General features: G+C 44.8%; 1 protein-coding gene across 1 annotated transcript in view; it reads right to left on the reverse strand.

Annotated features, from left to right (window-relative positions):
- Positions 1-767: 767 nt before the first annotated feature.
- The window catches only part of LOC125929297 (putative serine protease 46), a 26508-nt gene continuing 15478 nt past the window's right edge, over positions 768-11797 (reverse strand). Inside the window, exon 5 of the mRNA XM_049640339.1 lies at positions 768-1185. Within this exon, the coding sequence (XP_049496296.1) occupies positions 937-1185 (249 nt within the window). The 3' untranslated portion in view covers positions 768-936. The remainder of the gene's footprint in view (positions 1186-11797) is intronic.

An 11797-nucleotide genomic window follows, 5' to 3' on the forward strand; every position in this document is an offset into this window, starting at 1 on the left:
CAGGACATTCTAACTTTTGCCAGGACCCGCTGTCTTGGGTGACACTCAGGCTGCCCGTTCAGTGCCCCAATCTCTGCGAAGACAGCAAATCACACCCGCTACGCTTTTGGAGCCCAAAGGGCAAGGGCTCTGAACCTGAGGCCCACCAGGTCTGAGCTGACCCCACGCCTACCTCCGCACGGAGGCAGGGCTCTGGCTCCCTGGGGCGTTGATGGAGGTCACTGAGGCGGCTTGGGAGCTCAGGGCGCAGTCACCTCACACGATTCATCCCAGCAAGCACTCTGCCTTGCCCCCCACCCAACCCCCCTCCCCCCGTCACCATCCACCTCTGCCAGGGAGGGAGGAGGAACCTGTCAGCTTCTGTAGACCCTTAGGGGGATCTGAAGGGTTGGGAGAGGCTCACAGGTTCTGGAACAAAGTCCATAAATGCAGATCTGGTCATTGTGAGTTTCTTGGGAAGAGGCCAAATTCTCTTAGGAAGGCCCGAGGGAAACTCTCGTCAGAGGCCCCAGGGAGGGCCATGGGGACCCGGGGAGTTGCTGAGGTGGCGACAGGATTAAGCAGGGCTTAGGGGTCACAGAGTCCCACCCCAAAGTTGGCAGAAGGGGAGAGCGCAGCCCCGAGGGGGGAAACATGGCCAGCACAAAGCACAAGTAAGCCCCTCAGGAAAGGCTCCCCTTGAGAGGACAGACAGGCCCCCCGGGGCTGCGGAGGCTCCGGAGGGTTCTGGCCACAGTCAAGAAGAAAGATGATGATTTCTGTGGCGCAAAACTCAAGAGCATCTTCATTGAACAACTCTGAACACAGCAGCTCTTGGACCCTCCCCCAAGGGTGCTCTGCCCTGATGTCACGTGTCCCCTGGGTCTCCACTTCTCCTGAGGGCAGACGGAGGGAGGAAGAAGTGGCCTCCGGGCGGGCCTGCCCTGGAAACACCGCTCACAGGAGCCACATGGAGCCCAAGGACACCAGCAGGATGTGGCCAGTGACCGGGCTCAGGAAGGCAGCGCTGGCCCTGCTGATGAACCTCATGTCACTGATCTGCTTCTGGATCCAGTAGGTGAAGTGGGGGGTGCTGGTATAGATGCTTGGGAAGCGTCGCCGGTTGCAGAGAAAGCTCCAGCTCACCACCCCCACCTGGATCCAGGAGTTGTTCACCTGACACACGAGGGGGCTGCCAGAGTTAGCCTGTGGAGGGGAGGAGGGAGACGTGAGGGAGGCGGCAGGAGGGGAGAGCCTCGCTGCAGGCCCTGCAGAAATTCACACTTTCCTGAGCCATAGGCTTAGCATGAGCTGCGTTAGGCAAGTGTTGTCCCTGGTCACATGGCTATGAGCCTGCTCTGTGGCACAAAAGCTCGGCACCGGAGCCCAGGCTCAGGACCACACTGGCCTCTCCCTCCCTTCTCCTGCGACCTCTCTGACCAGAACCCCCAGGTCCTCTACCTCTGTCCTCCCTTAACTCGTGGGAGGCCTCCAAGGTGTTGCCCTTGACCACCTTCTTTCCTATACTCCTGCTTGCAGAGTGAGCGGTTTGAAATGCAAACCAGCCCCCTCCTTGTTGTGCAAAGCATTCTAAAGTTAATATGGAAGGACACTGGGCCATGAATTCCATGACAGGTCTGAGAAAAAAGAGCAAATTGGAAAGTCCGGCTGGTGGTAGATTTGACCTAGCAGAGAGTTAGATATATTTCAAAGCTGTGATTACAGAAACTGGCACTGGCATAAAAATAGGAAAATTGACCAATCATGCAATGGAGAGAACCAGCCTGATGTCTGCATGTGAGGAGATGTGGCACATGTTCCAGAAAGTTCTGAGAAAGGTGGTCTCTTGTAATGGTGGGGAAACTGATGAAGAAAAATGAATTTGGGTCCTGCCTGCCATAACAAAACCTCAGAGGAATTAAAACCCTCAATGCGAAAAGTTAAAAAGGTAAAGCTCGTTAAAAACATGTAGGATCATGACTTAAGATGAAGCATATGGTTTTTTTTTAATTTTTTTAACATTTATTCATTTTTGAGAGTGAAAGAGACAGAGCATGAGTGGGGGAGGGGCAGGGAAGAAAGGGAGACAAGGAATCCAAAGCAGGCTCCAGGCTCCGAGCTGTCGGCACAGAGCCCGACGTGGGGCTCGAACTCACGGACCGTGAGATCATGACCTGAGCCAAAGTCGGACGCTTAACCGACTGAGCCACCCGGCACCCCAAAGCATATGTTTTAAACAAAACTCCCCCACTCATTCTCTCTCTCTCTCTCTCTCTCTCTCTCTCTCTCAAAAATAAACATTTTTTAAAAAATTACATAAGACTCAAAACCCACAAACTTGAAGAAGGGAGATGTGTTGGGCTTAAGTACATCAAATTTATGACTGTTCAGTGAAGGACACCATATCTCATTGAAGATAGATGATGAATTAAGATAGGGCATTTATTCGGTCTAAAACCAACTAGAGGTCAATATTTAGTATATGTAAGGACACCCTGAACAGTAACAAGCAGAGAAAGAGACTTGGGAGATTTCTGGGGAAGGTGATAGGAGTAGGAGGATCCTGGGCTCACCTCGTCCCACGGATACACCTAGAGAACACCCACATCAGAGTAAATAAACCAGAAAATGACCCAAAGCCTGGCAGAACAGACTCACCACAGCTAAATGCAGAGAAAAGGTCACCTTGAAGAGGGTAGGAAGGGTGGACAGCCAATCAGGAGCCAAACTGACCTGCAATACTGTCTATGGGAGGAAGGGATGCCCCAGGTGCAGGGCAGGGAGAGGAGCAGACCCCACACCAGGCACCCCAGGCACAGGGGATCCCCACCGGGAAAATGAATCATCCTCATACATTTGGCTTTGAAAACTAGAGGGGCCTAACTTTGTTGGTTCTTACAAGCAGTAGAGCTTAATAGAACTTTAAAAATCAGTGGCTCAGCTCTGGGAGAGCCAGAGGGTAATAGGAAACTGAGTCTTTGCTCTTAAAGAGATGGCATAACAAACAGCCAGGGAGATACAGCACAGAAGGAGCAGCTTAAAAAACACCTAGGGTATATGAAAAGGAGACGTACTTACTAATCTCAGAGTGTGTGCTGGAGGGGCAGGGATCTTTGGGAGACTTCTCCAGGAACAAAAGGGCTAGCAGGTGCCGCCTGCCTCTCCTACCCCCCAGCCTAGATATATGGACACCTGCGGGAACCAGCTTATTGAGAACACTCTCCACCTAGTTTGCAAACAGCGCACCTCACCCCTGCATTCTCCTATGGACATGCCCCCTCTATCCCAGCTGGCCTCAGCAGTTTTCCCAGGCAGCCACAGCTCATCCTCCTGCAGTGACGAGCACAGGCCTTGCCGGCATTGGGCACCCCACACCACATTCTCCTATAGACACACTCCCTCCAACACGCCCTTGGCAGGAGACCATCCAAAGCAGTGCCACACCCTAGCAGGGTGCCAGTACCACTCCAAGGTGACTCCTGCCCCGGGGAGAGGGGAAGATAACCACACATACCAGTCCATCAGCGGCCCCAGCAGTGGACTGAGGGCAGACATCTGATCTGACTGCAGGCTCCACCCACTGATGAAAGTTTTCAGGGGATGACACAGGGAAAATACCCAGCGATTCAGTGCTACCACAGTTCTTGCAAACGCCTGGACTGACTCAACTCAAGCTGAAGGCAGCCCCAGACTGACCCACTAACAACACAGAGACCAAACCCTACCCACAACAGGCAAAGAGGGCCATTGCAGGTGACTGGACTGAAGGCAAACATGGCTCAGCCACAACAGTCGGGTGCACACAACACACATAGGGGACACCCCTGAAGTGCCAGGTTCTGGTGAACAGGGGATATTGCAGTGCAGGGCACAACAGGACCTCTTCTTCATAAGTTTGCTACTTTCAAGAACAGGAGACACAGCTGACTTTCCTAACACAAAGAAACAGACAGAGAGTCAGACAAAATGAGGAAACAGAGGAATATGTCCCAAGTGAAAGAACAGGAGGACAAAATCACAGGAAGGGAGCTACACAAAATAGAGATAATATGTCTGATAGAGAATTCAAAGTAATGGTCATAAAGATACTCATTGGACTTGACAAAAGATTGGAGGACCCCAGTGACCCCTCAACAAAGAGACAGAAAACAAAAAAGAATCCATCAGAGATAAAAAACTCAAATAAACGAAATTAAAAATACATTAGAGGGAATTAATAGTAGACTAGAGGAAGCAGAAGAATGGATCAGTGACCTGGAGTACAGAATTATGGAAAGCAATCAAGCTGAACAGGAGAGAGAAAAATACAAGTGGCCAACAGACACATGAAAAGATGCTCAACATCACTCATCATCAGGGAAATACAAATCAAAACCACATTGAGATACCACCCCACACCAGTCAGAGTGGCTAAAGTTAACGACTCAGGAAACAACAGATGGTGATGAGGATGTGGAGAAAATGGAACCCTCTTGCATTGTTGGTGGGCATGCAAACTGGTGCAGTCACTCTGGAAAACAGTGTGGAGGTTCCTCAAAAAATTAAAAATAGAATTACCCTACAACCCAACGATAGCACCACTAGGAATCTATCCAAAGGATACAGGAATGCTGATTCATAGGGGAACATGCACCCCAATGTTTATAGCAGCGCTATCAACAATAGCCAAATTATGGAAAGAGCCCAAATGTCCATCAACTAATGAATGATGTGGTATAGGGGCCCCTGGGTGGCTCAGTCAGTTGAGCATCCAACTTCGGCTCAGGTCATGATCACGTGGATCATGAGTTCAAGCCCCATGTCAGGCTCTGTGCTGACAGCTCGAAGCCTGGAGCCTCCTTCGGATTCTGTGTCTCCCTCTCTCTCTGCCCGTTCCCTGCTCGTGCACTGTCTCTATACCTCTCAAAAATAAGTAAACATTAAAAAAAAAAGGAGAAGATGTGGTATATACATACAATGGACTACCACTAAGCAATGAAAAAGAATTAAATCTTGCCATTTGCAACATCATGAATGGAACTGGAGGGTGTTATGCTAAGTGAAATAAGTCAGTCAGAGAAAGACAAATATCATATGATTTCACTCACATGTGGAAGTTGAGAAACTTAACAGAAGACCATGGGGGAAGGGAAAGAAAAAAATAGTTACCAACAGAGAGGGAGGCAAACCATCAGAGACTCTTAAATACAGAGAACAAACTGAAGGTTGATGGGGGTGGACCACCAAGCCAGCCCTATACGAAATGTTAAAGGGGATGCTTTAAGTGGAAAGGAAAGACCATAAGCGGGAGTAAGAAAAGTAGGAACCACAAAACCAGTAAAATCTATATCTATAAAAATCAGTCAAGGGACTCACAAAATAAAAGGATGTAAAGTATGACACCATCTACCTAAAATGTGGGGTACTAGCGGGGAGAAGAAGAAAGAATGGGTTCAAACTTAGGTAACCATCAACTTCATATAGACTGCTATACGCAGAAGATGTTACATACAACTCTAATGGCAAACGCACATCAAAAACTGGTCATAGATATGCAAAAAACAAAAAGAAAGGAAGCCAAGCATATCTAAAAGCCAGCAAACTGTGAGAGAAGAGAGTAAGAAAAAAATCAGAGAACTACAAAAATCATCAAACAAGTTAACGAAATGGCAACACATACATAGCTACCACTAATTACTTAGAATGTAAATGGACTAAATGCTCTGTCACATTCAGTGACGGAACAGACAAAAAAACAAGAGCCATCTGTATACTGCCTACAAGAGACTCATTTCAGATTGAAAGATGCATGCAGATTGAAAGTGAGGGGATGGGGAAGCAGTGATCATGCATATAGAATTGGGGGGAAATGGGGCACCTGGGTGGCTCAGTCAGTTGAGCGTCTGACTCTTGGTTTCGGCTCAGGTCATGATTTCATGGTTTGTGAGATTGAGCCCCACGTCAGGCTCCACGGCGCTGGTGTGGAGCCTGCTTGGGATTCTCTCACTCCCTTTCTCCTGCCCGGCTTGTGCACATGCCCTCTCATGCTCTCTCTCTCTCTCTCTCTCTCTCTCTCAAAATAAATAAACTTAAAAAAAAAGAGTTGAAAAAAAAAAAAGCTGAGGTAGAAAAAGAGTTGAGGGAGACACAAGAGTGTCCACTCCAGTTGCCAGCTCCCTGACAGTTTGGCAAGGCAGGGAACCCCTCATCCCCCGGGAGCACTGGAGGAGGGAGATGTGGTCGAACTTGGTAAGGTTTAAATCAAATTGATTTTTAAATAGAGACTTGTAATCAGACTAAAAGTGACTGAAAACTGTATACTCTGCCCCAAATGATGTTTGGGGGAGGGAAGAAGCTTTGACATAGGACATGTGGAGGGGAGTGACTTGAAAAAATAAAACCATTTCATGTGGATTCTCTAACAAATTGAGACTCCTCAGCAAACAAATACAGGAGGGGATATGTAGCACAATATCATTTATGCAAGTTAAAATACACATTCAGCAACACTATGCATTTTCCAGAGATACAGACATCTTTAAAGAGATGTAAGAAAGAGATTTGAGTAGGTGCCTTTGCAGGGCAAGAATATGAAAGATGAAGGGGAAAATCAAGACACTGATAATCAAGCTAATGATAACGTGAGGGCCGTTCCCCGAGAGAGATTTACTGGACTCTGGGAGCTCAGAGAAAAAGAGAACTCAGAATAGTGGAGAGAGAGAGAATTCTCAAAAATGGACATTCTCTTACCACAATGAAATAAAACCAGAGCCCATAACAAAATGGGAACTACCCCATCAAAGGAAAAGTTAATTTTCAAAAATGTGCAAGTAAAAACAGAATTAAAATCCACAATTGTTGTGTAGGGCAAAAAGAATACCACATGTGGCAAAGTCCGGGGGATAGGGGCCTGAACTGCACACGGAAGAGTCCCAGTCTAAATATTTTTACCGAACAAGAAAGAATGAAGCTAAGTTATTCATTATTATCATCAATTATGTATCCCTGCACATTCACTCAAGACACTTGAAAAGGAATTAATAAGGACAAAAAGGAGAACATCCATGCATTAGAAAGCAGAAAATCAGCCTTGAGAAGTTAAATCAAGAGGTCGTTCTTCAAAAACAACAAAATAGGAGGAGGGCGGGTGGCTCAGTCGGTTGAGCGTCTGACTTCGGCTCAGGTCATGATCTCGTGGTCTGTGAGTTCGAGCCCCGCGTCGGGCTCTGTGCTGACAGCTCAGAGCCTGGAGCCTGCTACAGATTCCGTGTCTCCCTCTCTCTCTGCCCCTCCCCTGCCCACGCTCTGACTCTTTCTCAAAAAATAAACACTAAAAAAAATTTTTTTAAACAACAAAATTGATTAGCACCTTGTAAATCTTTCCAAGAAAAACAGAAAGAGAAGGAGATGCAAATGCTTTGTGGCATGAGTAGAAAAGAGGCTAGAACTGCATCCAGGGAAAATACACTCCCTCAGAATCTGAAGAATGTAACTTCCTCTTTACGTATTTAAATTCTGGATGAAATGAGTAATTTCTAAGAAAATGCAAATCATGTAAGTCCAATAACCATGGGCAAAACAACTTGAAATACTGTCCAGAAACTACCCCTCAAAGGAAAACAGACCCACGTGGTTTCCTGGGTAACTTCTCCCCGGCATTCAAGGAGCAGGTAATTTATGTTTTTCAAATGTTCCAGAACATGGACTAATATTTTTCAAGGGAAGCGTAGTCTTGATTCTATGCCTTGATACAGGGGGTGCCTTTCTCGACACGCCTTTAAAAGGAGCCCAGCCTCACTGGAGGAAGAAGACGAAACACAAAGGCCGTGTGGGTCGTGCTGTGTGGATGGTGCCCCACGGGACACTCCCTTCCCAGGTCAGTACCCTTCCTGGGCCCTGCACCCACACTGTCCTGTGCCTGGCCCGGGGCCCAGCACGGGGTGTCTGTTGGATGAAGGAACAAATGAAACACGTTCTAAAACAAGATATTATAAATCTGAATCCGACCTATGAAGGAAAAAAAAGTACACCATGAGCGGGGGAGGGCGATCCTGCACGCAGGGGACACAGATCTGAGAGAATCTGTTCATGGAGCTGACTCAGCACATCCCATCAGAGCATGGAGTCATCCTGACAGCTACAGAAAACACATTTTAGGAAGCAGGGCATTCATTCCTGAAGTAAAAATGCCATAGCGGAACAGGAAGGAGTGGCTCTCTCCCTGAAAGACGATATGCCAGATGAGCACCACGCTTCATGATCAAGTGTGAGAAGCGCGTCCAAGAAGGTCGGCAACAAGAAAAAACACAGCTCCATTCCAGGTCGTTCAGAGAAGAAGTGTCTAAGGCAATGAAAAAAGTAAATATCGTGGAAATAAAAGAGGCAAAATCATTGCTAATGGCAGCTCATAGGAGTGTAGGCCTGGAAAGCCCCAGAGAGTCAACTAAAAACTCTTAGGTAGAACAGAAGAGTTCAGCTCACCGTTTTCAACAAGAGGATGAGTCTGGGGATGGAAGTGAAGAAAGTGAAAATGAAAGGAAGGTCTCATCCTGCTGAGGAGGAAGCTGAAGATGCCAATGAACTCTGGGTGTTCATATATTAATATTAAATGTTAAACATGAGCATGGAAAATGCAAGGTGACCGGTAGCAGACTGAAATTGAGACATGACAAATTGCAAACCAACAGCAGAAAGGTGGAGTGGAAAACAAAATCAACCCAAAATGCAAGGTGGGGGAACAAAACGCAACATTCTTTGTGGTAAATGGATTAAAGGATATTCTCCCAGATGTACCAACAAAAACAGCATCCAGGTTTATGCTGTTGAACAAGAAACAAACTTAAAACAAAATGGCATATGGGATGCCTGGGTGGCTCAGTCGGTTGAGCATCCAACTCTATTTTATTTTTATTTTTTTTAATGTTGATTTATTTTTGAAGAGAGAGAGAGGGATGGAGCATGAACGGGGGAGGGGCAGAGAGAGAGGGAGACACAGAATCTGTGTCAGCACAGAGCCCGAGCGCCTGATGCGGGGCTTGAACTCACAAACCGTGAGATCATGACCTGAGCCGAAGTCGGATGCTTAACTGACTGAGCCACCCAGGTGCCCCAAGAGTGTGCGACTCTTGATCTCAGGGTTGTGAGTCGGAGCCCCACAGTGAGTATAGAGACCACTTAAAAATAAAACCTTAGGGGCGCCTGGGTGGCTCAGTCGGTTGGGCGGCCGACTTCACCTCAGGTCATGATCTCGCACTCCGTGAGTTCGAGCCCCGCGTCAGGCTCTGTGCTGACAGCTCAGAGCCTGGAGCCTGTTTCAGATTCTGTGTCTCCCTCTCTCTGACCCTCCCCCGTTCATGCTCTGTCTCTCTCTGTCTCAAAAATAAATAAATGTTAAAAAAAATAATAAAAAAATAATAAAAAAAATAAAACCTTAAAAAAAAAAAGAGAGAGAGAAAAGAAATGCCCCCTTTATTATATCCTACATTCCCATCTTGTTTTGGTCTGTTTCTGCCTCTTGCAGTCTCATTCCTTTGCCAACACCACTCTTAAATTATTGTAGCTTTTGAATTCTTGTTTTTCTTTTGTATGTGGTAAGGCAAGTCCTCCTTCATTATCCTCCTTTCAAAGAATTTGCCTGGCTGTTCTCCCACATTCATTCCAACTGAACAATTTTAGAATAATGTCAAAAAGAAAATCATGTGGCAATGTTGGTGGAAATTAATAGATTAACTTAGGGGAAATAGACTATTTTGTTCTATTTCTTTCTGTCTAGAGCGAGGGGTTTACAGCTTTTTGCATATAGTTACTGCCTGATGCTGCTTAAGTATATGCTTATGTGTTTTGTATCTCTGCTGTGAGCAATATGTTTTCTTTCATTATATTTTCTGCTTAAATATATATACATTTATATACACATATTTATATATATACATTATATTTCTATATATTTATGTATACACATACTATATATATATATGTATATATGTACACAAGGTAAATATATTATAAGGTAATATATATATACACAATATATATGTATATGTATATACAAATACATGTATATATATACAAGGTAAATATATATATTTACAAATGTGTGTGTGTATATATATATATATATAGTGTGTGTGTGTGTGTGTGTGTGTGTATGTGTGTGTGTGTGTATTTACCTTGTAACAATCATCCTTTCTGGATCTAGTTGATTCTCTTTAATTTTGTAGGTCCAGAGACCATCATCTATAAACAGTAATCAATTTACCTCCTTCTTTTCAACATGTGTACTTCTTATTTTTCTTGTCTACTACAGTGTAAGAACTATATTTCAGAACAATTAGTCTGTCTTCCAGGAGACACTGTGCTTTTTTTAAAAAAGGAACTTTGTTTTATATTCTAGAGAGAGAGAGCAAGTGTGAGCCAGGGAGAAGGGCAGAGGGAGAAAGAGAATTCCAGGCAGGCTCTACACTCAGGGCTCAGTTCAGGGCCGGATACAGGGCTCAATCCCACGACCCTGAGCTGAAATCAAGAGGTGGATGCTCGGGGCACCTGGGTGGCTCAGTCGGTTGAGCATCTGACTTCGGCTCAGGTCACGATCTCATGGTTTGTGAGTTCGAGACCCACATCGGGCTCTTAGGCTCTGTGCTGACACAGATTCTGTGTCTCCCTCTCTCTCTGCCCCTCCCTGCTCACGCTCTGTCCCCCATTCACGCTCTGTCTCCCTTTCTCTCTCAAAAATAAATACGCATTAAAAATTAAAAAATAAAAAAAATAGTCACACACTCTTCTGAGCCTGCCGGCCTCCCCTAAAGGGGGCATTTCTATTCATTGCCCCAAAACACATTAAAAGCATTCAATAAAAGATAATTTACATAACTGGCTATGTTTAGAGAAAAATAAAATGGATGCCTTCTCTCGACCTTCCAGATGAAACAAAATTAAAATATTTAAAGAAAAGAATTGAGAACACGTATGAGTGAATAATTTATCTTAGGGTGGGAAAGGTACTTCTAGGCCTAGCACAAAAATCACTATCATCAAGGGAAATAATGACAAAATTTTAAATGACTCTATGGAAAAAAAAATCCACACTGAAAAAAGGCAAATGATGGACAAATAGGGCAAAATATTGTGAACCATGTTATAAATGGTTAAAATTCCCAGTTCCCAAAGTTTTTAATAACTTTTTTATTTTGAAATAATTTGAGACTCACAGAGAAGTTGCAAGTATAATATTTTTACCCAGATTTACTAATTGTTCATGTTGTACCATATTTGTTTTATAATCTTTCCCCATACATGTATGTGTATATGTATGTATGTATGTGTGTGTGTGTGTGTGTATAGATACACACATATATATATACACCATTTTAAATTAAGTTGAAAAGACATGATGCTCCTTCCTGATAATTACTACAGCATATAATATCCAGAGTGTTTACAAATCAAAAACAAAAGTAGTTTAATAGAAAATCATGAGCCAATGGCAGGGAAAAGTGTAAATGGTACACTGAACACAGCAAGCATCTTTATCTAGACTCCCTTTGTCATTTTACAATTGATTTAGAAGGTGAGTTCTTTCTCTGACCCTGGGTAAACACTTGGGCAGAACCAGAAGGTTTTGCTCCCTGTGATTAATGTAATCATAGGCGCTATGAGGACTAGGCGCTATGAGGACACTGTCACATAAACATATCTCAGTTCAGAAATCAGAATATGCGTTCCCACACAATAATTACAACGCCAGACTTGATTTTTTTTTTTAATTTTTTTTCAACGTTTTTTATTTATTTTTGGGACAGAGAGAGACAGAGCATGAACGGGGGAGGGGCAGAGAGAGAGG

Source organism: Panthera uncia, chromosome A2 (assembly GCF_023721935.1).
Source record: "Panthera uncia isolate 11264 chromosome A2, Puncia_PCG_1.0, whole genome shotgun sequence".
NCBI classification, from domain to species: domain Eukaryota; kingdom Metazoa; phylum Chordata; class Mammalia; order Carnivora; family Felidae; genus Panthera; species Panthera uncia.